This window comes from Pongo pygmaeus, chromosome 17 (assembly GCF_028885625.2).
Source record: "Pongo pygmaeus isolate AG05252 chromosome 17, NHGRI_mPonPyg2-v2.0_pri, whole genome shotgun sequence".
Lineage (NCBI taxonomy): Eukaryota > Metazoa > Chordata > Mammalia > Primates > Hominidae > Pongo > Pongo pygmaeus.
Window position 1 is genome coordinate 76,406,050 of NC_072390.2, and position 27,170 is coordinate 76,433,219.

General features: G+C 38.5%; 1 protein-coding gene and 1 pseudogene across 3 annotated transcripts in view; one reads left to right on the forward strand and one right to left on the reverse strand.

The window, feature by feature from the left end:
- The window catches only part of LOC129018793 (large ribosomal subunit protein eL30-like), a 66,058-nt pseudogene extending 61,863 nt beyond the window's left edge, over positions 1–4,195 (reverse strand).
- The window catches only part of CDH20 (cadherin 20), a 223,918-nt gene that overhangs the window by 135,387 nt on the left and 61,361 nt on the right, over positions 1–27,170 (forward strand). The window contains exons 2-3 of one of the 3 annotated variants that reach the window (XM_063653779.1): positions 14,643–14,769; positions 25,789–26,185. In XM_063653779.1, the coding sequence (XP_063509849.1) occupies positions 25,940–26,185 (246 nt within the window). In that variant the 5' untranslated portion in view covers positions 14,643–14,769; positions 25,789–25,939. Of the gene's footprint in view, positions 1–7,675; positions 8,020–14,642; positions 14,770–25,788; positions 26,186–27,170 lie in introns of those variants that run through there. The other 2 variants (XM_054461274.2, XM_054461275.2) reach the window with 2 other exon arrangements.

Here is a 27,170-nt window from a genome sequence, read left to right on the forward strand (position 1 = left end):
TGAAAAGAAGAGGGGAAGTGTGGGGAAAGGAAGGAGAGATAAGATTGTTGCTGTGTCTGTGTAGAAAGAGGTGGGCATAGGAGACTCCATTTTGTTCTAACTAGGAGAAATTCTTCTGCCTTGGGATGCTGTTGATCTATGGCCTTTCCCCCAGCCCCGTGCTCTCTGAAACATGTGCTGTGTCAACTCAGGGTTAAATGGATTAAGGGCGGTGCAAGATGTGCTTTGTTAAACAGATGCTTGAAGGCAGCATGCTCTTTAAGAGTCATCACCACTCCCTAATCTCAAGTACCCAGGGGCACAAACACTGCAGAAGGCCGCAGGGTCCTCTGCCTAGGAAAACCAGAGACCTCTGTTCATGTGTTTATCTCCTGACCTTCTCTCCACTATTATCCTATGACCCTCCCATATCCCCCTCTCCGAGAAACACCCAAGAATCATCAATAAATACTTCATAAATTAAAAAAAAAAAAAAGAAAAGAAAAAAATAGAGAAATCAAAAAAAAAATACAAAATAAAAAATAAAAAAATGATTGCCAAGCCAATCAACATTATTAGCCATCAGGTATATGCAAATCAAAACTACAATAAGACACTACTTCACATACATGAGTGGCTATAATCAGAAAGACAATAACAAGTATTGGTGAGATATGGAGAAATCAGAACACTCATTTGTTCTGGTGGGAATGGAAAACTGACTGATCACTTTGGAAAATAGTCTGGCAGTTCCTCAAATGGTTACATATAGACTTAACATAGGTCCAACAATTTTACTCTCAGGTATATATCCAAAAGATATATACCAAAGATATATATATATATATAGGTCCACTCAGAAATTTGTACACAAATGCTCATAGCAGCATTATTCACAACGGTCAAAAAGAGGAAACAACCCAAATGCCCATCAACTAATAAATGAATAAGCAACATGTAGTGTGTTCACAAACAGCATGTTATTTAGTCATGAAAGGGAATTGGGTACTGATACATTCTACAAGATGGGTGAACCTTGAAAACATGCTAACTGAAAAAAAGCCAGTCACAAAAGACTGTATCTTGCATGGTTTCATTTGTATGAAATGTCTGTAATAGGCATATCCAAAGAGGAAAAAAAAAGTATATTAGTGATTGCCCAGGTCTGGAAGGACTCCTAAAGAGTATGGAATTTCTTTTTAGAATCATTAATATGTTCTAAAATTAATTGTGGTAATGGTTGCACAATTCTGTAAGTATTCTAAAAACCATTGGTTTGTACACTTTAAATGGGTGAATTGTATGGTACGTGAATTATAGCTCAATAAAGTTGTTACCAAAAAAAAAAAACAATATAAAGCTCTGACCTGGGCAACCTGGAGGAACCTTGTCTCTATAAAAAAAAATTTACAAATTAGCCAGGAATGGTGATATAGGCCTGTAGTCTTAGCTCCTCAAGAGGCTGAGGCAGGAGGATGACTTGAGCCCAGGTGGTTGAGGCTGCAGTGAGCCATGATTGTGCCACTGCACTCCAGCCTAGGCAATAAAGCAAGACCTTGTCACTTAAAATATATATATTTTCTCATTAAGCTATTTATATATAGCTTAATGAAGACATATTTCTCAAGAGAAGCAAATAGCTTTTTACTGTGTGAATAGTAACTCATTACTTTTTTTTGAAATAAATGGTAATTTACAAAAGGTAAATAATTCCGATAGTGATTCTCTATTCACCATTTTACAAACAATTCCTGTTAGTATTGTTGTACTTACAACATTTACAATAGAAACTTAGTATTTTACAAACATTTACAATAACTTGCAACATTTACAATAGAAACTTACCATTTTACTTAATGCTATATCATACTGCATTTCCTTAAAAATGAGTATTCAAAAATCCTTTCATGACATGATGTTCTAGTCACACAGTTACGGGACATGCAGCTCATGATGTCACCACCATTTCTTCAAAGGCCATCTTGTTACGACTTTACCTACCACAGTTCACCTAATTAATAATGATGTTCGAAACAATCTAGGAGACAGAGAAGAGGATTAAGTCCATGGAAATCTCTCAATGGTTTTTCCCTGGATCCACAACTTGAGGCCAGTTTCCCATGAGGTATCTATCTAGGGACTAACCTAGTAAAGTTTTGGGAACTCCTCCTAGTAAAGTTTAGGTCTGAGGAAAACAACATTCCCTCAAGACGGCTTTAAGGCAAAGGAAGAAATTAGTGCACAATTACAGAGGTAACCCATAGAATCCACATGTAGAAGTTTGGGCTCAGCCTCCAGAGGGACTGAAACAAGGAGCAAGAGCCTGCCCTCTTCCCGTGCCCTCCCCACCTCCCTCTTCTCTGTCCCACTTCCTCGGCTCTGCTTCTGCAGGGCACAGCGCCCCAGCCATCCTTGCAGGTTCCCTTCCATGCTCCCAGCAAACAATGTGCTTGGCCTGGCTTGGCTAAGTGTCCATCCTGTTCCAGTTTCAGCTTGGGGGACGGGCAAGTTCTTTGTTACAAACAAGGCTGCAGGGGCCAGTCCTTTAAGGATGGAAGTCAGTTCTAATACAGAAATATGCTAGACAGACACTCCAAAAGGTGTCTGGTACCATCTCTAATAAGAGTATATATATATATAATGATCAGCTGCCACTAGGGAGACATATTGCCACGATATCTCCTCAGATTTTCTCATTAGAATCATGTGCAAATTATAGTATTGGAAAATCAGTTTCCTATTCTCTCTGTATTTGGAGAGGCTTGTGAGGCCTAATTTGGCTTCTTCTCTGCTTGAGAATCTGACAATTTCCACATCATCACAATGAAGAAGCATATTTATGGTGTTTGGGGTTTTTTTCCCCCAAAAAAGTCAGGTATAGAGTGTCTTTTTGACAAGCCAGGTACAATTCTATGTCTCATTACTAACAAGCTTCCATTTCTCACTAGCCATCAAATACAGAGTTTGCAACTTCAGTCACTTTGAGGAACCACCACTCCTGGCCAATAACTACCATGAAATCCCAAGTTAGAAAAATTCACTCCCTCACTCCAAAAATAATGAAGGAAAAGATCCAAACAATTATGAGGAAAGATGAACATGATAGTTTATACCATAGGGATATTTTCTTCTCTACTTTTGGAAAGACAAACTTTTACTGAGCATCTCTTATGTTCTACACACTGGGCCTTCCTGTGGCACACAAGAGGATTTCACGCTTATAGCAACCCTGCAATTCTATGCATTGGAAACTGTCTGGGCCTCAGAAATATTAAATCATTTGCCAAAAAACATAGAAGTAGAATCTAAAGCTGATTCTGCCTAACCCCAAGGCTTACGTTCTCTTACTAGTACTAATAACTAGTATCTATTGAGCATTTGCTGTGTGCGAAGGCTCTGCCCCATTGCCTCACATATAGTGACTTATGTAGTAGACATAGGAACTACTATTAGCTTCATTTTACAGGTGTGGAAGGGGATGCACAAAGAGGTTAAGTACCTGCCCAAGTTTACACATCCTCTACACAGTGGAGCAGAGGTTAGAACCCCGGCAATGCATCCATACTTCCCATCAAGTTGCCTCCCCTGGAGAATGTGATTCTGTACATATCACGGGTCCCTTTGTGATTACTCTCAAGTTACTAGGCCTCAACTGTATCTGCAAGAGCAGCCGTGATCCAATCACCAGCATCCAAATGAAACTAAGTCAAAATTGCATGGTTTGCCTTTCACTGCGTGTGTGGAGAACAGAAATGACAATCTTGATAGCCAAGATTCTCAAATCCTTATTTCTCCCTAAAACAAGTATTTTTCCTTATGGCCCCAAAAGATTCAAGACATCAAGATATGCTAAGGTTGTTCTGAGTGAGGGAAATCCCTTTTCATTTCTCTCTGTAGGGATGTGTAGGTGTGGGTGTATGTGTGTTTGGGGAGGGGAAGGACGTACTACTAAAGAATAATGGTAAATCTTTTCTAAGAATATTCTTTTTCTTATCTCTCCTAAGCATATTTAATGCTGAGAGACTTTTAATGCACTGTGTTTCTCTAGTACCCCTTTTTCCCCCCTACTTGCTCCACTAAGTGTCTTCCAATTTCAAATCACTACAGTGCAACTGGCTTAGATAATGTACTGTCATCCATACCTCATACATCGTGTCCAGAGAACTCGCCTTACGGTAAGCGTTACTTCAATTGCAGCACGCTGGCTATGGGCCATGACCTGTGGGGGCCCCAGTGCCCATTTATTGTAAACTATGGCTTGTGGGTGATGCTAATGAAGTTCCTTAAAAAGCCACATTTGTATGACTTCACATTTTGCTGTGTTTCCTTAAAAATTGCCAGTAAAAGACTGGCAAAGGTGTTCTTTATTATGAATTTGTTTCCCCATTTCTTGATCCCTCCTGTATAGGGGAAACTAGTTCCGTTCATCCCACAAATCTCAACAAATCCCTTCCTAACCACTAAAAATCAAACCCCTCCCCTCAAAAATCCTAAAACACAAATGTCGTCATTACCTCCAGATTTGGAGCTTTATATGCAAATTGTTTATGTCATTCACAAAGCTAGGAAGGAACTGCAATAGCACTGTCATTCTGGAAAGATGAAGCCAACTTCAGAATTCAATTTTCAAAAGGAAATGCTATGTTTGTTTCATGTCAGCCTCTGCTTCAGATCAGAATAACAACAACAAATGAATAAAGCTAAAACCATTGCTCTGGCTGGTTATTTCCAAGCAAAGCAGAGGCAGATGGAAAGCCACTCTGTTGGCTGTAGCTCCTCATGTTGTCTACTTCCAGTCACTTTGAAAGCAGCTGAGCAAAGCTTAACCCCAGTTGGATGAGAATGAATACACACACACACACACACACACACACCCCTCTATATAAATAACATTATTTTAGAAATACAGACTGGGTTGTCACACGCACAGGTGATCTGGCTGCTTTAGCAGTTTTGAAACGACAGTCTGGCTGCCCAGTTAGGCTAAGGCCTTGTCTCCTCTCCCCTCTCAACCATCCTATAGTGGGCAACACAGTATGCAACCTTGGTTGTGTATGTGACCCTCAAGCAAATCCAACACAATATCTCATTAAGGAAAGATTTCTAGCAGGGAGCCTGTGGCATTTTGTAGATTTAGAATCAACCTTTGGAGTATAAACATACGTATGTATGTAAAGAGAAAATCACCCATGCCATTGCATGTTTGCATTTACATTTATGTATATACATTATCATTTCCAGTTACCTATATACACATGAAATTAACACAATAAAAAATGTTAGTTACACATACACATACATACACACATACTTACTACACCGAACACGGGGAGAGGGATGTAGGTACATGAAATATATCAATGATTCATAGAGATTCCGATAAAGACTTGTGCAGGGAAAAAAAGAAAGTGTAACATGATTTTTAAATGAGTTTCTTTCCCCTATATGTACAGATTTCTTACCAAAGACCATTTTTCTGATTGCAATCTGGTGAAAACAGTTTGACAGTTGCCTCTGCTGGTCTTCACCAGATGCAAAAAGAACACAAGCACCAACCCATCACATCTTTTGTTCTCACCTCTGCCGGCGGTCTGTGTGTCAGTTCCAACAACTCCCCTGCCAATGGCTATATATGCATATCATACACACCAGAGCACCCTGGGGGGTGTGGGGAAATCGGGGCTCGGTTAGCTGTGTGATTACAGGGTCGCATCTTATCATCCCTGTACACAACCTATCCCAAGACTGTTTGCAACATGACTGGGCACTGGCTGTATCCAATCTATTTCTACGCCGTATTTGTTAATGGTCAAAACTGGCCTTGTTCCCCTATTCCCTCCATTTTCCAATGGAAAAAGGAAAGGAACCGATAAGCCTGAGCTCAATTTGTTCTGGCAATTATTGCAAAATTCCTACTGTGAGGGAGGCCCTGCCCGTTGGTGCGGAATGACACGCAGCCATCCAGGGTCCAGACAAAAGGAGACCCTGCTTTTCACCAAGTGTATTCAGCCATGTATAGACATATTGGCTGAGATGCCTGCTCATTCATGCCTTAACGGGAAAAAGAGACAAGAACCTGGAAAGAAAAAAAAAAAGAGAGAATGAAAGATTATCAAGTGACACCAGATAGAGAAAGGATAAAAATAAGACATGAACTTGGTGAAGAGGAAGAAAGGAAAGAATTTTGACCACAGGACAGTAAATCACTGATATAATATGGGTATATACGTTTTAGTACTATTCACCTAAATTATGCTTTTATTACAGATAGAGGTTTCTATAATGATACTGAAACATGAAACTGAGGAAAGTTATGCTTGGAGGTTGGATTATATGAGCCTTCTTCTATCTTCTCCTCTTCCTCTCCCTCCCTCCGTCTCTCTCCCTCCACTAAGCCACAGCTGCACATTAATTCAACCAAATGAAACTGTTGGAATGAAATACCACCAAGACGCTTTCTAAAGTGTAATTTTTCTGAAACAAGTATGTAACTTGATTAAAAAACCAAAGTACCAGTCAAAAGGTGAAAGAAATTTATATTATGATGAAAAAGAGGTCATTTAAGAAAAGGCTGAAATAGCGCTTCTTTTTGAAATGGCATATGGAGACTTTTATAACTCTGAAAAAAAGGTGACTTTTTCTTAATACTTGTCCTTATTCTCTGCTCATGAACAGAAGGAAAATGTTTGTAGATAAGGTCACTTTAAATTCTAGGCCATAGCACATGTTGCTCTCTGCAGCCAAATGCCCTCATCTGTCTCCCTTTCAACTCCATCCAGTGATAATTGTTCCACCTACCTAACTCTCCTGTCTACTAGGAAAACAGTTGACAAGAGATAATGTCAGAGTTAGGTCCATGACATACCAGAAATTATATCTCCCAGCAAAAGTCATTTATTTCAAAGGATAAGTAATATAATGAACTGGAGGAAATTAAGTTAATTTTAAAATCTGTTATCAATTGCTTCTCTTTAGTCATAATGGAACTGGGGAGAAATTACAGATTCAATAGCAACATGCATGTTTTCCATTATGAAGAATGGCTAATTCAATGGATGAATCATTAGAGAATGATCCCTGTGGCCCTGTGGAACTCCACACGTAGAAGCAAAAAGCAAAAGTTTAAGATGTAAAACATACTATAAAATTGTTGGAAAAAGTGAACTACAATCCCCAATGAAATTACCTCTTATGGCAATTAAGAGCCCGTTTGTTGGAGCATTTATAGCCTCAGGCAAACTCAACAAACCCATTCCTGGCTGCCGGTAATGACAGATTTCTTAGGGAGTATTATTTAATTAACAATAATTTGAAAGAGCAGCTCAGCTGAGATACTGCATTTACTTACTGGAAACACTAAGTAATGGTAAGTGGAAAAGACATGTGATTTGTTAGACTTCCCATTATCTTTTGTTTCTGAAATGCATCAGTAGCTGATAGGTATTTGCCACTAGATATTTTCAGCTGTCTGTGAGGACAACATGTCCAAAGAACTTTAGCTCTTACTGTACAAGGCTGCACATAGTCCTGTGCTGTTTGATTCCGTTAAGAAATCCCCCAGGGCCTCAAATGTTCAGGGCCAGCATTCTTTGTCCTTCCCCCTCCAGACAAGGGCAACTGCCAGCTCCCCTTCCTTGTATACCAGGCTCCCTCCCACTCCCATACATCATTTGCTGCTAATCACCTAACTTAAGAGATGCCTTTTGTTCCCACTCCCTTCCAAAGTCGCTTTAGGCTGCATCAGCAACTTGGGGGCTGGCTGGGTCTTACTTCCCCCCAAGAGACGTGCTCAAACTCCAGGGCACAGGCAGCAAGGGAAGGAAAACCTTCTTCCCTCAAAGTTACTGGGCTGAAGTCCTCGCATCCGATGGCCTCTTTCATCACTGATTCTAGTTTAAAGACTAATCTGGAACTGGCAAAAGGAGGGCCACTTTAAGTTGTCCTGACATACAGTGGGAGCTGGCATCAGGAAGGGAACTCCACCACTCAGTGGCAAGCTCGGGAAAATGCAAAAATAGCGCACTCCGTGAAAGAAGAAAAGTAAGTTATAAAACTTTTCATCTTGTCTGTTTTTTCTTTGCCATATCTTCACAAAATGTTCAAGATTGGTCAATGAAATAGAAAGACTGTCTTGGGAAATGAATGTGTCAATTTAATTCCTGTGGGAGCCAAACAAAGTGATCTGAGATAGTCATTTTAAATTATTATTGGGTGGCTGTTAATTGTAGTCACCAGTGTCCATTAAAATTCCTGCCAACAGAAAATCTTTATCTTGACTTGATTTGTGATAAACTTAGAAATGAGCAGTCTGTGTGGAACATGGTTATTAAGCAAAACAGATTTCTTTCATGGCTTCTGAAAAAGACAAATCTGAAATCCCAGCCAGCTAGGTCGTGCTTATGTCTGTGAGTAGATTAGGACAGGGTGTGTACACAGCACTAGCTTCCACAGTGGGTTAAGACTGATTGCAGGAGCAAAAGATTTTTCTCTTTGATTCTTTTGAGTCTAAAGTAGTTTTCGCTAAAATAATATCAAAGGCATCTGATTAAACACATCTCCCAGCAGGATTCTATCACAGGGCATACTTTATTACGAACAGTATAATCAGATTGATGTAATATGGCATCAGCCAGTGAATGTCTTGTTTTGAAACAACTTGTGGAAACAGATTTTTATCTCTCTCTTTAATCCTAATTTGATGCTATTAACCAATTCTATTATTTAAATTGACTATTAAGATTGAAATCAGTTTGATTTATCAGAATGTATTTCCCATTAATAAGGCTTTCTTTTTAGCCTCCTTCTTCAACCTTCATTTACTTTTAATACTGTGAAGAGAAATGTTTGCAAAATCTTTTTTCCTTATTATGGATTAAAGCATGTGGCTTGGTTCCTGTTAGACTGTTCTTAACCTTATAAGAACAAAAACTGGTAAAGTTTACACGGGTTTCTTTTAATAATCAGTTACTATATGGAAAAGATAAAAGGGATTATAAGGAAAAAAATAATGAATTTTGCAAAAGATACATAAGAGCATTTTCCATTCCAAGAAAACCTAAATTCTTTTACCAACATAGAAAAGAAATATACCACAATTTTAACTGGTAATGCAGTTTCCACTAGAAACATTTGAACATCTTTGTGGCTTCATTACATGGTATTTACATATCAGAAAGGGGAAAAAATATCAGCATAAAAGCAGTGGAAGCTGACTTGTAATTCCCAAATAACAGCGATTTTTGCAGACAGCAGAGCTAACAATTTTGCCTTGCTCCAAGTGCAACCTGGGATCAATCAGCAGGTCATAAAAAATATTTTTTTAACTGACACTTTATAGCCAGTAAGAGTAGAAATAGCTAGAATCAAGCATCATCATCAATTGATTGCACTCGGAAAGGACAGCTCGTTCCTTTCACTGTGTGCTTCTAAATTCAACATTTCTCCTAGGCAAAAATGAGTGAAATGTTATAAATGCTTACTACTATGTAAAATCAGCATTTTAAAACATCATTGATTTCTAGTGTTTGTAAAAGACCCTAAAATCCTTTGCTTCCATCTCCCACCCCTGGCAGGTCTTCCTGCCAAAGTCAGTGTTACACTTCCTTCCCTGCAGTCTCTTGTCCCTATCATCACTCTCTACCTAAAGAAGGGCAGGAGATTTCTAAATCTCCCTAAGCAACCTGTCCCAGTTCATAAGCTTCAAGAAATCTGATGTTGTTTAAATTTCTTCTGCCACTGATTAACGCCGTCTTCCCTGTTCCTGGTTCCTAAAGAGATGCTCATCTTCTGTGAAGATGAATTTTTAAAATGTAGATATCATTATTAAGCCGCACTTTGACCTTTTCTCCCCTTGCCTTAAAGATTTTCTTTTTTCAGACACTTAGATTTCATCTTTAGGGCTCCATGGATTTCTTTGAACCTGCTCCAAGTTTCAAGCCTTCCTCACTCTCCAAACCTCTTTTCGTTGTGTAGCTCTCAGAAACTGACAACTTCTGGAGAGGATCCCAGTCCCACCTGCTGGTTCCTCGGGATTCCACTCTTTTAATATTGCCGTACAAGTGCCAAGATTCTCTTCAAGATGAGAATGTTATATTGCTGAATCGTTGTTCACTTTTTATTTAAATAATTCAACTCCAAGTTTTATTACATTCCTGGTGGTGCCGACGCCATGCTAATGCTGAGAATACAGAGATGACAGCCACTGTCCTCAGAGAATTTGCAGGCTAGCATGAAAAGCAACCATGTGGGCTGTGCTGGCATCATGGCCAGAGTGGCAGGGGGCACAGAAGGCAGGCCTGGGGATTAATAGATATTCCCTGGAAGAGAGATTCCTTAGCAAAGAAGGGCTGGGGAAAGGCATCTGTCTTCGAGCAAAAACATGAAGGTATTAAAATACAGCATCTATAGTTTATCAGAGGGACCCCAAAAGGTTGAGGAACAGGGAAAGATGAGACAGAATGGTAGAGGGGGAGCCAGGTTGTGTAGGTCCTTAAGGTCCTGTCAAGGAGTATAGATATTATCAGTTAAAAAATGAGGATCCATTAGAGAACTTTTAGCAGGTGAGTGGTCCGATAAGATCACTCTGGCAGATAACAGGATAGATGAGAACAGGAATACCAGCCAGAGGGCTGCTGAAGGGATGGAATTTACAACACCAGAACTATGGCAATGGCAGAAGGAATGGAGAGGAAAGACAGATCTGAGAAAGACTTACAAGGTAGAACTGGTAGAATTTGACAGGTCTAAGTAACCAGATATGGGGGTGTGAAGGTGGGAATGGAAGAAATCTTGCCCTGACTTCTGGATTTTGACTTGGATGGCTAGAAGTGCCAATCTTTGGGCTAGAATCAGCAGAGCAAAGGAAGCTCTTAATAAAATCAGGAGTCAAACTGGAAATAAATGATATCCACTGTGACTCACTAATCTTACATTGTTCAATGAGTATCTCACTTCCAGAAGTTACTAGGTTTTATTTTATTCATCATCACTCTGTTTATCTCCTAGTACTTCTCCAGTGATCCATGTGTCTAAAGCCAAGCCACAGATTTTACCATCGCTTTTACTTGTTGCATATTTGGAAAAATTTCAATGCTTAGTGATCATGACTTTAGACATCCTTAAAAGTATGAATAGATATCACTGATATAGAACCTACTGTATAATAGCAAGTGTTATTGCACTAAAGTTGAAAATGATTGATTGATAATAATTCTCTACTCAGTACTGAACCATCAGAATGTTTTCTCTTTTGTTATTCCTGAACAGACATAATCCAAAGTTTTGTACATATAGCCTGCGTAGAATTCTCTTCTTTAGAGACACCTATCATAAATGAAAATTAGACCAGTCTGACTAAACTTGTTCTGTTTTTTAAATAGAAAAATAACTGTTTTTCTCACCCCCTTCTAAATGCAAAAACTTGCCTTTTCATCCTTGAGGGGGATTGGCTTCTTGTATTCTGAGATTGCTAAAGTTCTTCAACATTGAACTCAGTGGTCCTGGATGCCTGTCTGGAATTCCAGGTGTGGCAGAGTGCATTTTCTAAAGAGAGCCACAATACTATCTCCCACCCCGCAGGCTCTTCTGGAGTCTCGCCACATCCCCGTTAAGATGCATGTGGACTTGCAGTGACTCATAACCAAGAGAATGCCGCAGAAGACATGGCTTCTGCTTCGAGAACAGCAGCATTCACACCAGAGCCTTGATTGCAACTGCCATCCCCAAAGTCATCACGCTGTGACAAAGCCCAAATTAGTGCATGTGGAAACCTCATGTAAAGGTGCTAAATGAGACCATATGGAGAGACAAAGATGCCCGGCAGCCCCCAGTGACACCGGACCCCAGCTATCCAAGTTCTAGCCACTATCTGATAGCAAATGCGTGAAAAACCCCACACCAGAACCACATAGCCAAGATACATACAAATTCCTGCTCCATAGAAAACTGTGAAAAGTAATAAAATGATTGCTGTATTAACTATATTTTGAGGTGATTTATAACAAAATCTAGCTAGAAAATATGATTTAGTGCCAAAATGATCCAGTAGAAGGTCAAATGATAAAGGACCACTGGATGAAATCTCCCTTCCCTCATTACAGGAGAATACAACTGTGTCCCTTAATTCAGGCCTCGGTCTAGTTGGTTACCTTGATACCAAAACTAGGCTGATTTCTGATGCACCTGAAATGGCTGAGAAGATTCTGACTTAAACAGTTCTCATTCCTGATGGTGCCAGTTACTTCTGGGATTCACGATGGCTTCGCTTTACATTAAAGTATACCTAGTTGCAGATCAATTTGTCTTGGGCCATTTGGGAATCTCTCTTTTTTAATAAGTCCTTTGTTAACAGAGAACTTCCCAAGAAAAATTAAAATGTAAGTATATATTCAATGATCTTATCAGAGGCTAACCGGACAGGACTTTGGGAGGGCACAAGCACTCGGAATGTGCTGAGAATCTTCATTGAGAACACCTCACACACGTGCTTGAAAGGTGGTTCCAGTTACTAAACTAGAGAACACTACTCATCCGGGAACTAAAAAAACAGGCTGGGAAAATGAGGACATTGAGCCAATCCTTGCCCCATCATTTTATTACTATGATATAATCAGAGGCAGGTTGCTGCTGCAGTCTCTAGGTCAAATAACAACTCTTATCATATACATGCGGCTGGGCATGGTCTGTTGGGGAGATCCAAGACCCAGTGGTACCAAGGAGAAGACAATGTTGCATCTCAGGCTGATAAACAACACCTTCTACAATTACCTTCCATAAAGGTAATTGGGATGTGTAGATAATGGATACTGTCACGCTACCAGTCTAGGGTCAGCTAATTCCAACATAACTTGACTCACTGGACTAGTTTATTCTGAAGTATTTCTATAGAATAGATTTTGTACTTATAAAACTGCAAAGTGGCTAAATTCTGTTTTCTGCAGTTAAAAGGTGTGTGGCAACAATGTTAGAAATTGATAATAAACAGTGTTCTTGAGAACAGGTTTAAAACCAATTCTCTATCTTCCTTCAAAGATAGTTGCATAGTATTCCTATGCATGAGTATGTCATAATGTTTAGACTCATCTATTGTTGCAAATATGGATTACACTGATTTTTTGCTCTAATAATGCTAATAAAAATTAAAATATATATTATAATTAGCTCCTTAAGATCCACCAGTAATTTTAAAGACGTGGCACATCATGCAAAATTGTCTTCCAGAAAGCTTTTATCAACCCACACTCCCATCCATATGTATATGAACAACATATGCTCAGAAACATTGGTTGGCTTAGTTCTTTTTTAATGTTTGCTAATTTAATATGTTGAAATGATATTTTATTATTTGTATTCTTAAGCTAATTGTGAAAGTAAAATGTTTTTTGAGGCCAGGCACGGTGGCTCACTCCTGTAATCCCAGCACTTTGGGAGGTCGAGATGGGCAGATCACTTGAGGTCAGGAGTTCAAGACCAGCCTGGCCAACATGGCGAAACCGTCTCTACTAAAAATTAAAAAATTAGTCAGATGTGGTGGCACATGCCTGTAGTCCCAACTACTTGGGAGGCTGAGGCAGAAGAATCACTTGAACCCAAAAGGCGGAGGTTACAGTGAGCTGAGATTGTGCCACTGCACTCCAGCCTGGGCAACAGAGACTCTGTCTCAAAAAAAAAAAAAAAAAAAAGTAAAATGTTTTTCATATATTTATTGATCATTTTATTTCTGCCTTTACGAATTTTTCTTATTGTCATTTGATCACTGTTTTTTGGAATAATCATATTTTAAATGTTGAGCATAAAGATTTCTAAATATGTTAAGGATAATAAGTCCTCGTTTTCTCATGCATGTTGCCTGTTTTTAATGTATAAAATATAACAATTTCTAATAACTGTTTAATTCAATCTCTCAACATTGTTCTTTTCTACCTTTGATAAAGGTAGAAAGGTAGGGATAAAGGTTCTCTGGGAACCTTTATCCCTACCTTTCTTATAATACTGGGAACCCAGTATTATAAAAACAGTATTCACCTGCATGTTTTCTCAGTAGCTTGTTGTTTTTGTTTTTGTTTTTCCATGTATTCTACTAACCCACATGTTGTAATTTTTCCCATTTAACTATTCAGTGCATGAGGAGTAAACAGTGGATGGTGAAGAATAGAGATGTAGCCTCTTCTTTACCCCCAGTTAACCAACTTAGTGAAGAAGTCTTTCTTGCCAAATATGTAACACAGATTAAGGTGGAGCTTAGTAAAAGGGAAAGTGGTAATAAAGAAAGGGGGAAATAAGAAGACAGCTGAGCCTAGAAGCTTCATAATAGATCTTGAAAAAGCTTTAGAATTTCTAATGTCTAGAAGAGCATAGTTCCGAAAATCTCTGTACTAAAGTATTTCCACTTCCTTGATCCTGTGAAACTGCAATTGAAAGACACCATAAATATAAATTTATATTGTATAAATATAATAGTCTCAAGTTTTGGAGGAATAAACACACTAACATATAAGTGTGTATACTGATATATCCATTCTGCTCTCAGAAACACTTAAAGGGTGGAAAAAATAGTTCTGAAGTATATAAAATATATTCACTACATCTATTTCAAACCTTTCTTTTCTATTTAATTCCTTAATATTTATTTTGCTTATTTGAATATGTTCTTTTAAATTTTTCAGTCATTTTTTATTTTATTGCAAGTAGAATATTTGCATGGGCCAAAAAAACCCCCAAGATGGCTCTGAAAGACTTATAATAAAAGGAAAAACCATCCCCTGCTCCAACCTCAAAACCCAATCTCAAAAGGTAAACCCCAAAGTTATTTATTCAAGTATTTTCCAATACATTTCTAAGTCATATGCTTATATGTATTTATTGAAATACCTATTCTAGATATTAGCAGTTGGTGTTCCAGTAGGGTAATTGAGCTCTTAGTTCTTTTTACACATATTCCCATCCACTCTCCCCTCCTTCACCCTTCAACATAGTTATATTTCAGTACTCACTAAAAGAATAGCCAATGTTTATTTATTATAGATAAATGTTGTTTTCTACTGAGCAATCTTACACCTGGAGATTTAATGCCTTTCTTATAGAACTTTATGTTTTTCTTGGTTAACAATTGCCTAGGGTTTTCTTTTCTTGTCTTCTCTATGTATATGTGACTATTTTTTTCCCCCAAATGCTCAAAAAAATCTGTCCTGTGCCTATCAATAATTCATCCAAATCCTGGAAACTTCTGAGTCACTTCAACACTTCATTTCTTTCCTGGAACCCTCCCCCTCCCCTCACCTGGCTGCTGTACTCACAGCCTGGTAAGCAACTGCTATTCTGGGCCTTCTCCTTGCCAGTCTCCTATGTTGGATCCCCTTTCTCTTGGGCCCCATATCTTTGTAAGTTTACCATTTTGCTAAAATACACTGAATTTCTCATTAGTAATACTAGGTGCTAGAAGACAGTGGAGCAATTTTCATCATAGATTTCCATGGTGAAAGTCTATCTTGAAAAAGCTGTCACTGAAATGTAAGGGTAGAATAAAAACATTCTAAAAGGAGATGTGAACATAGTCTTATAGTGGGGATTGGACTAATGAAGAGATTATAGGTTCAAGAAAAAGGGAATAACCAAAGAATAGGTGGAGGCTGACCTTGAAAAGAATTAGAGGAAAAAAGATCTTCTCATATCACCTTCCCTCCCCCAAATTAAGAAAGTTAAAATCTAAGCAATCAGAGATAACTCTGATGGTCATATCCCTTTAACTTAACAATATTACATATTATTAGGTGCGAACCTCGAATATCTGAGACAGGTCTTAGTTAATTTAGAAAGTTTATTTTGCCAAGGTTGAGGACTCGTGCCTGTGACACAGCCTCAGGAGGTCCTGACGACATGTGCCCAGGATGGTCAGGGCACACCTTGATTTTATACATTTTAGGGAGACATGAGACATCAATCAATTTATATAAGATGTACATTGGTTCTGTCCAGAAAGATGGGACAACTCAAAGCAGGGACAGGACTTCCAGGTCACAGGTAGGTGAGAGACAAATGGTTGCACTGAGTTTCTCATTAGCTTTTTCAAAGGAGGGACTCATATATGCATTTATCTCAGTGACCAGAGGGATGACTTCAAATAGGATGGGAGGCAGGGTTGCCCTAAGCAGTTCTCAGATTGACTTTTCCCTTTAACTTAGAGATCTTGGATCCCAAGATTTATTTTCCTTTCACATATGTCACTGTAATTTTTCAAATCCCAATTTCCTCATAAGATTTCCAAGTACTTCTGCAAATGATGCTTTAACTTTACAAGTGATCCCACAGTTCTAGAAGACTTCTGACACATAAGGATTATGTTGTCTGCTCAAGAACAAAAATAGCATTTGTGAAAACTCACTGCTTTCTTGACTTTTATTGACTTTGTATTGTCTTTATCTCTGCCTCTTAATACGTTCACTAATTGTTGCAGGTGTGAACAGACATTAAAATCAGTATGGGAATACACTGATTAAATCAAAGTAAAAGCTTGAAGGCAGAAAGAATAACATTAAACTGTTAAATACTTTTTTACCGTTTAAAAATACATTGACAGTTAATATTTACTGAGCACCTAGTATGTGCCAAGTACTGCCCATAGATACATGGATAAAAGATATTACCCATGTCTTCAAAGAGCTTACAATATGGAGAAAAACCAGGCAAGTAAATAATTACAATACAGAATAATGAAGTGCCAGGAAAGAAAAGGCAAAAACTGCTTTGAATAGATAGATAAAAAGGGAAACACGTAGGAAGTTAAAAATACATATATATTTTCAACTTAATCTATAGTATTAGGTCATGATAATCTGTAATACTCCTTTAAAGAAGATTATTATTCTCATATTTGAGGCTCAAAAGGATTAAGCAATATACTGGATGTCACACATCGAGTGGCAGAGCTGGAATTGGTCTTAAACCACGATGTCCTGATTCCAAATGATACATTATGCTCCAAAAGAGGTTTCTTTTCCTGAAAGCATGTATTAGAAGACAAGGTTTCACTTTCCTTCAACAAGATACATAATAAACATCAGTGAGATTTTTGGTTTGTTTTGTTAGGGCATTAAAAGGCAAATTTTTCTCTTTCTTGAACAGATTGCCCTTTTCTTTTGTTTTCTTTACATTTATATGGCATCAGCTGCCATTGCCCATACACATTAGTATCATATTAATTTTTTTACATATATATTTTTTAATAGAGACGAGGTTTTGCCCTGTTGCCCAGACTGGTCTTGAATTCCTAGCCTCAAGCAATTCTCCCCATACCCAGCCTTCCAAAGTGCTAGGATTACAAGTATGAACCCACCATGCCTGGCCCAACATTACTTTGGCATGCTCAAAAACCTTCAGTTGCTCACTATGAACTATCAAGCATATTTCAAATGTTTCAATCCAATATCCCCAGCTCCTAGCTAGACCACATTATTCTAGTGTGAGAGGCGATTGTGTAAAGTAAATAAGATCCAACAAACAGACAAATCAAAAAAATCCTAGCTAAGTTGAAGTTAAAGATAAATTTTACCAGGTTAGCCACAGAGAAGCCACGTCCAGGTACAGCACCAGGACAGGGAAGCTGGATTCAGAGCTGTATCTCAGGGAGGGGTAAGATGTGCTCTAAGAGAAAGAAGCTCACATTCGTTATGCCCAAAGCCCCTTTGAAGTGTTGGACTAAAAAGAGAAAGTTCCTGCCTCTTTAAATAATCAGAGTAGAATGATGAATTTTTTATTCCTGCGTATAAAACCAAATGCACCTCCTCCCAACTTCGTGCCCTAACCCAGGCATAGAAGTTTAAGTCATGACGGTTTCATCTTTTCCAGTTCTCACTTTTCTTCATATCCAGTTAGTCTGCAACTGTTAGAGACTCTGCCTCCTTGATGTTTCAGACATCTGGCCAATCCTTCCCTCCCCTGGATCCTTGGTTGAAGTTCTTACCAATTTTCCCTGGACTCTCAACTGATTTTCCCACCTTCTCTCCAGAAACACTACTAAACAGAGATTTATCAACATTACTTTGTTCTTTTTCTTTTTTCTTTACATATATATGGCCTCAGATGCCATCGCCCATATATATTAGTATCATATTAAGTTTACTTTTTTTTACATATATATATTTTAAATAGAGACGGGGTCTTGCCCTGTTGCCCAGGCTGGTCTTGAACTCCTAATCACAAGCAACCCTCCCCCAACTCAGCCTTCCAAAGTGCTAAGATTACAAGTGTGAACCACCACGCCTGGCCCAACATTACTTTGGCATGCTCAAAAACCTTCAGTTGCTCACTATGAACTATGGAGTATATTCCAAATACTTCAATCCAATATCCCCAGCTCCTAGCTAGTGGTTTTTATCTGGATTTCCCGTCTCCCTCGTCCCCTCCTCAGTCTCCTAAAGTGACCTATTCTCTAAGCAAATTAAATTATTATTATTCTCCCAGACAGGCCCTTTGCATCCTGCATCTGCACGATGGTATCTGCGTTTTCTTTAACTTGGAACGCCATTTTTCAGGGTCTAGTTCATATGTTCCCTTAAGCCTTCATCCTCCTGATGGAAACCATTTCTCCCTTTTCTGATCTGGCCTAGCATTTTGTTTTTTAAGGGGTCCTGTAACCCTCATCACCAATAGATCTGTGCTAGTCAGTCACATACTAAGCGGCTCTTGTACAGTCACTCCTGAGGAAGAATTCCAGTTCATCCTCTTCCTAACTGTGTAGCATTTGCCAATACCCATGGTATAAATACACCATGGCCAATTTCAAGGCATTGAGAGGCCTTGAGGCATTCAGAGGCTCCGGTGAAAGGTGATAGGAGCTGACCCCAGCATCCCACTGTTTCTTTGTAAACTGAGGAAACAAAATATTTTTGTGGAATTCTTGTAAAGATTAAATGACAAAGTAAATGTAAATTACTTGACACAGCCTGGCGTAAACACTCCATGTCATTATCTCTGCTGTTATTGCTTCTGTTGCTGCTGCTGCTACACTGTTATTGTTAATAATGGTATTTATACCTATGCCTATTCCTATTATTATTTCTCTCACTAGTATTAATGGTAATACCTCCCTCCTAAACTGTAAACTCCTTGAAGGAGGAAACGGAAACCAATATTTATTGAGCATCTACTATTTTTCAGGCACAAGACTTTAACCATCTCTCAAATGTCTAAGAGTTTCATATATATTTTTTCTCACTTAATTCTGACAATCACCCTGTGAGGTAGTCTATAATTACCTCCAGTTTGTAAATGGCAAACAGAGATGTAAAGAGTTGAAGTCACTTGTTCAAGATTGCATAAATAGTAAGAGGTAGGGCTGAAACTCACTGAAGTTTGTCTGGCTTTGCAATCCATTCTTTGATTAAACATATTGATCCTCAAGATTTACATCTTACGTTTAGGTAGCAAACTTATCTTTGCCAAAAAAATCTTCTTCCTGTGAATTATTTTTATGGGTCCAGGGAAAACTTCAGGGTTTTCCTAACTTCCTAAAATGCTGTACAAAGGCAAAGTCATAAGAGAAAACACTGAGTAGCAATTACTTGCAACTTCTTATCAAAGAATGTTAGCCACATAATTTCATTTTAAATACATGCTTTTTATAAAGAACGAGCACAGATTTAATGCAATTATAAATGTCACATAAAACAAGAAATTAGTAGGCATGTGGAACAAGTCTCAGAAATCAAAATTGATCATTCTTGTCTAACTGTAGTCAGAGAAATTGCCCATAGACTGGGCTGTAGTTTCATTAGCTTGATTAAAAGTGAAAACTGGAGGAAGGGTAAAGTAGGTCAAAAACTTCCTGACTCCTTGAGGATTAAAACATTCACTAGATACTAAGTATGGGTGAAAGGATCAGTAAGAATCTATTTGCCAGCCTTGGTGGATAGGGCAAGAAAGACAGGGCACCCTGGACTGCAAAAATTGATTATAACAAGAATGAAAAGCACAGAAGAATTGGGCATGAACTCTAGAGCAAGGATTTCTAAAGTGAAAATGCCTTTATTTATGACCCAAGCTAGGGAATTCATAGCTAGAGGGTCAGCATGTATACAGGTAACATACGGTAAGTTTTATTATGGGACTGATCAAGTCTTTCAAAGCCAGGGCTTTAATTATATAATTCAAGTTTTCTACCAATTTTTTTTGCTCTACTCCACACACACACACACACACACACACACACACCCCTACCATTATACAAAACTAGATATTTCAACTTCAATTAAGCTACTGTATACCTTCCCCTCACCCACATCCACCCCATAGTTCCATTTATGAGCTCCCAGTTTCATTTAGAAAATAGCACTCTCGCATAAACTGGTTGACTGGTGGGAAGGAGAGGGAAAATAAGTAGGAGTGGTAGGAAAGAGAAGATTTCAGAGAACTGACAATGGCGTGAGTGAACATGATAACAGCTGAACCTTTAGGCTCAGGAGTGCCACCATTTTGGAGGAACTTGATGGAGAAGGAATTCATAGAAAGATAAATAATGAGAATTAGAATAAGCAAGAGTGGTGACCATCTTTTCTAAGAAATCTCCGTGGAAATTAAGTATTCTTTTTCTTCTTCTGTTCAATTTCTTAAAAAGGTAATACTATAATTCCTCGATTCTGCATACAACATCAATGTATTAACAGCTTCTCTGAGGAGTGAGGGAATCCTACTGTGAGAACATTAAATGCATAAACATTGATTTTTAAGATATATCTCATTTCAGAAATGTTAAGTTGGGAGGAGGGGTGTGGTGAAGCAGGTGAGGGTTAGGTAGGGGAGTGGAAGTGAGAGTACAACTCAAAATTCAGCAAATCTAGTACCTGGACTACCTCTTCTGGCCCTGTTGGGAGTTGGTGGCTTTGGGTGGGCTGGTGAGTTGATGACCACAAAAGAACCATGGAGCTTCCACTCACCTAATGACTGTCCCAGAAGAAACTGTGATGGATAGAACCTCTGTAGTAAATGAAAATTAAGCTATCACTTTTACTTATAGAAAGAGCCTGAAAAATGCACTTAGAAGAGAGACTTTATGGAGATCTTAGGTATTACAACAAAACATGACAGTGTATCATAAGGTGCGTCAACATTAAATCAGAATACAGCTCAATGTCATAGTGCTATTCCACCCTCCAATCAAGGTTCTCTCTTGAGAAATAGAAAAAAAAAAAAACATTTTGGCCAGGCGCTGTGGCTCACGCCTGTAATCCCAGCACTTTGGGAGGCCGAGGTGGGTGGATCACGAGGTCAGAAGATAGAGACCATCCTGGCTAACACGATGAAACCCCGTATCTACTAAAAATACAAAAAATTAGCCGGGTGCGGTGGCGGGCGCCTGTAGTCCCAGCTACACGGGCGGCTAAGGCAGGAGAATGGCGTGAACCCGGGAGGCGGAGCTTGCAGTGAGCCGAGACTGGGCCACTGCACTCCAGCCTGGGTGACAGAGTGAGACTCTGTCTCAAAAAATAAATAAATAAATAAACAAACAAACAAACAAACCCATTTTACTTAGGAGTTAAAATCCTTCTGTATAAAGTACAGAAGAGAAGAAAGAAAAACTTAGTAAATGAAAACAACTTCCGGTCAGAGAACTGTGTCCCCTTCCAGCATATAAAACCATACTATCCACCCTGTCCAAGACAGATCCCTAGTGCTGGACTTTGGTCAGTAGCACAAACATACACAAACAAATCCAGAAACGTTGAAAGTTTATTTAGAGAAGCACTCAAACTATTTTCTTTATGGGATTCTACAATGGGAATATTGTTGTTTGTGAACCATACATATTGAAATACACAAACAACTTTTTACTCCAATTTATACCCGTGACCACCTGTGTCATTCTCTGGGGTTTTGTACTCTATACAAAAGGATTTTAACTCCTAAGTAAAATGGGTTTGTTGCTATTTCTCAAGAGAGAACCTTGATTGGGAGGTGGAATAGCATTGTGACATTAAGTTGCGTTCTGATTTAATGTTGATGCACCTTATGGTACACTGTCATGTTTCATTGTACTATCTAAGATCTCCATAAAGTCTCTCTTTTAAGTGCATTTTTGAGGCTCTTTCTATAAGCAAAAGTGATAGCTTAAGAAGTTTAGCTCTTAAAACCATGACACCACTGTCTGCATTTACCTCTGTTGAAGGCATTAGGCCACATCTGAACCTTAAAACACCCCGTCTTCTTATAAGGAGTCACAGAGTCGACTGACTGCTTCTATAGAGATGTCATTTGAGCTTTGCTAAGTAGTACTTCCATTAACCATGAAAAGCTCAGGAAAACTGGAATAATGAGGAAAGAAATCAGAGCAAGACCATAAAAGCCCAGTTCATTTCAAGGAGAAAGCAGTAACCATCCCTCCCCACTACACTTTAAATATCACAACGAATTTAAGTAACGAAATAAACAATTCACTGAAAGCACACTTTATGTACAACTTTAATTTCTTCCTACTGTGTTCATTACCAAGCTGTTTTCTTTCTTTAGGGAGGATGAGAGGGAAACTTTTAAAAGACTCATTTAACACAGAAGTCAATTTCCACTAATGTATTCTTCATGTGGCATATGTAGTCTTCCAAAGCAGATCTATATATACAAATACACATGTATCAGTATCTTCTTTTATAAGAACGACAGCAATTAGCCCACCCCAAACACATTATTGCTATTCATATCCTCTAGGGAAAAAACATGAATATGAGAACCACCTCATTTATAATAAATGCAAACTGATTAGTATTTCTGATAGAACGGTTTTGTAAAAAACACCTCTAATTGTGAAAAAAATAATGCGACTATTGTATAACCTAGCTTTTACCTTCTAGAAAGTTAGGCAGGGAGTCTTTTTCATGCATTCATCCCTGAGGAAGTAGAAATAAAGTGCTTTGCACCAACTGTTGCTATCAAGTTATGTAAGAGAAAGAGTTGGTATGACACTGCGGTCTTTGTGATTTGGGGTGTGTAAAGGTACCATCAGCTTTCACAGAATCACCAAGGGCTCCCCAGGTCAAGATCCCAAAGCCACCTTTGTATGTGTTCAGTGGAGGGGAGGAAAATAAGAATTTGCATTAGTGTGTAGGAGGCCAAAGTAGAAAAGAGAGGGAGATGAAAACAGAGGCAACCTGACCGCCTACAAAATATTCATCACAGATTTCAAAGAAGGCTTTTCTCCTTGAGCTCTTCAGATCACGCCTCAGGTAGGGGGATGGGGGTTTTAATTGGGAGGAACACATGCCTAGTTTGTTAGAAATGGGGAATATAAAAGACACTACTTAAAATTCCTCAAATCTCATTCTGTACATAAAATGTAGCCAGTGGAAGCAGGAGAGGAGACATCTGCACGTACCACACATGCATGCACACGCACTCTTAGATTCAAAGCAAGTTGCTACAACTAGCCAGAGAAAATAACAGACATGTGTGCTTAGACAAAATATAGGTAAGAAACAAAGACATTAAAGGGAATACACTAAATAGAATACATATATGTGTGTGTGTATATATATGTATGTATGTATATATGTATAGTGAGTTCTCACTTTAATCAACGCAATCCGCAAAATAATTTTCTCTACTGTTGAAGAGTTTTCTAATAGCTAGCCCTTCATGAAATCTCCTCAGATGGAACGCCAGTATTTGGTTATTACAGAATTAGACTGAGCCAGAATCTGATACCAGACAGTACTTATCACAGATGTAGAGATCTGAAAAATAACAAATACATATTACAAGCTCTTTCAGAATTCTGGCCCCAAAGATGCCCATAAAATATATATTTCTGGCTTAGCTCCATGATTTTTACATATGACCCAGGTACTTTATCTGACTGTTCAAATGTCAGTTGGCACCTTAGTCATTTACAGGGCACTTTTTTGCCTGCATGATCCCATCAGACTCTTGTGATGGTCCAGTGAGGTAGGTGAGAGAATTACTGTCCCTGCTTAATAGATGAGGAAACAAATTCATACAACTAAATAAGTCAGAGGTAATGAAGAGAACCAGTAACCAAACTGTCTCTTAGTCTAATGCACCTTGAGGAATTATAGATACATTGTGTCTTACAATATACAGAATATTGCTTTTATGGTTTACTAATCACAGTATTCTGGCAGTGGCTTTTTTATTTTAATTTTTTTTTTGGCAATGCCCTTTAGTCTGCCTTCTAGGTCCCTAAAACAACACAGCTACTTCTCACTAATCTTTCTCATCAAGTTGTTTCCTGGGTTAAATTCCTTCTTCCCGAACATCTCCCTGTAGACAGGGATCAGAGAAACATGAACTGGGCTTCTCTGTTCCCTAAGGGAAGATGTCCAACAGTCCAAAGAGAGAGAGAACAGCTAATATTTGGTAACCCACCTGCTAGCAGCACCATTGTTCTTTATTAGCAAACGCATTGCCCTCAATGAGATGCACCTGGCTTGCTTTTTCTTAACAATTAATCTGCCTCCAGAGCTTCAGCTCATAAGAGGCACAGCCTCCCATTCTGTTACAAAAATGCTATAGTCTCCTCAGCTACTTTCTCTTTATCATTTCTCATTAAAGTGATTTCTTATACAGAAATGAAATGGCATATTGTATTAAATAAGTATAAAATATTTTAAAATTTCTTTTGTATATTTCAATCATGAGTATTTGAGAGGAAGCTGAAACCAGTTCTGATGATGACAGGTTGAAGGTAGTAATTGAATTAGCATCAATGCATTCACTTCAAACCACTTGTAGAAATGAAGTGTTATTTAGTTGCACAGAGCTGCAATCTCTAAATACACACATTTGTTCTCAGAGGACAGCAGTTCTTCAAATTAACAGTGAAAATATTAAGCCAACGGAAGACATTTTGGTTGTTTTGACAGGTTGACTTGAGTGTTATGCCATCTCATTAAACCAAGCCAAGTAAGGGAAGAAAAGATTGATGAGGCCATAGCCCAGGAGTGAGGTCACCAGCTAAATGTGACTGCATAGCAACAAAAGAAGTTTGACTGATAAAGATGTGTCCCCAGGGTAGAAGTCCCTTTGCCTAAATGAGTCCTTCAGGTCAAGAAAGGAAATTTGTTGACTAGATTCTCTTAGCTTGCTCCCATAGGCATGTGACTAATAGCACTTCAAAGTCTGTTGTGAAGGATATAATGATTAACTGACCATTTAAATCCTAGAAAGGTCACATTAACAGCCCCTATCAGTGCTTCGGAGCCAAAACAGTAGAGTGTGAAACTTGAAATCCACTATGAGCTCAGAAAATGATTAAAGTCAGAAGTGATCCATGGCTGCTTATAAATGAAGTCCAAGATTTCTAGCATTATCAGTAGCAGCAGTAGGCACAAGATCATTGTGGGTGACTAAAAAAAAAAAAGGTAGTTGATTTTCCTATTTTTTTAATAAGCAAAGAAAAGCAGTTGGGCTAATGGAAATATTAGCTATTAGCTGTAAATTTTGTAAATGAATGCTGCTTTTAAGAGTTTAAGAGGCTGTCTGATCATAAATACTTCAAAGAACACACTATTAATTCAAACCAATCAATAATACAGTATAACCCTCCAGCTAAGTTACCAGTAAGAAATTTATTCATCACTTTTATTCCCACCGAATCTATATCCAAAGGTTTGGGATTGATTATAGCAAGACGTGTTGTCTTATTAAAATAGAATTTATTACTCAAACATTTCTAAAGCAATAACCTGTTATGACTTTTTAACTCATTGAATAGAAAGTCGAATATTTACTGACATTTCTTGAAAACTTGCAACCTGCCTGCAGGAAAGAATTTGACATCATCACATTGTGTTTTCCTTAACTTGACAGGAAGTCAACTTCAAGCAGATTGACTTGAAACAGGATCTCATTTGGGAAGCATAAGTGTCCAATAAAAACTGTGTATTTTTTTAAATTTGGAAAATACTCAAGTTCCAGTTGCTTATCATTCTCCTTCACTTTCTGAAAACCTGGCAATCCCATGTGGACTTCTGGTAGAATGAGCAATGCAAAGAACTGGCTTGGACTTGGCATGTCCTTGTACTTCTGGGGACTGATGGACCTTACGACCACCGTTCTCTCGGATACCCCAACACCACAAGGTGAATTAGAAGCACTCCTGTCAGACAAGCCACAGTCACATCAACGGACCAAGAGGAGCTGGGTTTGGAACCAGTTTTTCGTTCTGGAAGAGTACACTGGGACCGATCCTTTGTATGTCGGCAAGGTAAGAAATGCCAAGCAGAAATGACCCGGGTATTGGATATTGAAATTGAATATGAATTGAGTATCAAAGTTGACCTAGCCTTTATCTGAGGCCTGAGAAAAACTAGAACAAGTGGTACGTTACTTGACACCTAGCTAAAATGTAACTTCTGCTTTGTCAGAGACCAGTCTGAAAGGAAAGATTTATTTCCTTGTCCATGTCTCTGTTATGAATGGGAAAAACTGGGAACTGGGATTTGGAGGAAAAGGCTCAGACCCTGCAAGAGCTATTCAAGTCCTAAAAGAGGCAGCAGCAGCTGTCTGGGAATGACAGAATGGGGGAGAGGGAAACTTGGAAATACAAGAAGAGTACAGAGTTTTTTGCTTTGTGTTTTTGTGGGTTTTTTTTCAGAGCATTTCCAGAGGTATTGCCTGAGGTGCAAATTTAATGAAAAAAATAAAAATAAAACATTTTTCATTTCAGAAGATCTTAGCACGTGATTTAGGATAGTTGGAGACAATAAATATATTTATAAATGTTATATTTGAATTCCCTTGATTTAATCTATCATTATTTCATCTTTAATCCTGGATTTTTCCTGTGTTTACTTTATTGGGGTGTTAATTACAGACCATTTTGTGAAAGCAACCAAGTGAGAGAGAATGGGAGACAAGGAACTAATTAGAAAATAAATAATTCATTCAAATGGTAACTGAAACGCTTGTTTAGCACAGAGGCTGGGAGCATGGGTTTCAGATTCAAACACAGGTGGGTTCAAAGCCCAGCCCTGCCAATTATTTCTAGAGGAACTTTGGACAGGTCACCAAGCCCTGCTCATCTCGGCTTCCTCAAATTCAAATGAGGAGGTTGAGAGAACTGCTCCTTCTCAAGTGTTGTCTACCCAAGTTCTTTCCCCAGTGTCCACTCACTTCTTAACCCAGGTATCTGGCTTCGGTCCCTACCACTGACCCAAAGTTGTGTTTTCATTGCTTCTCAAGACCTCCCT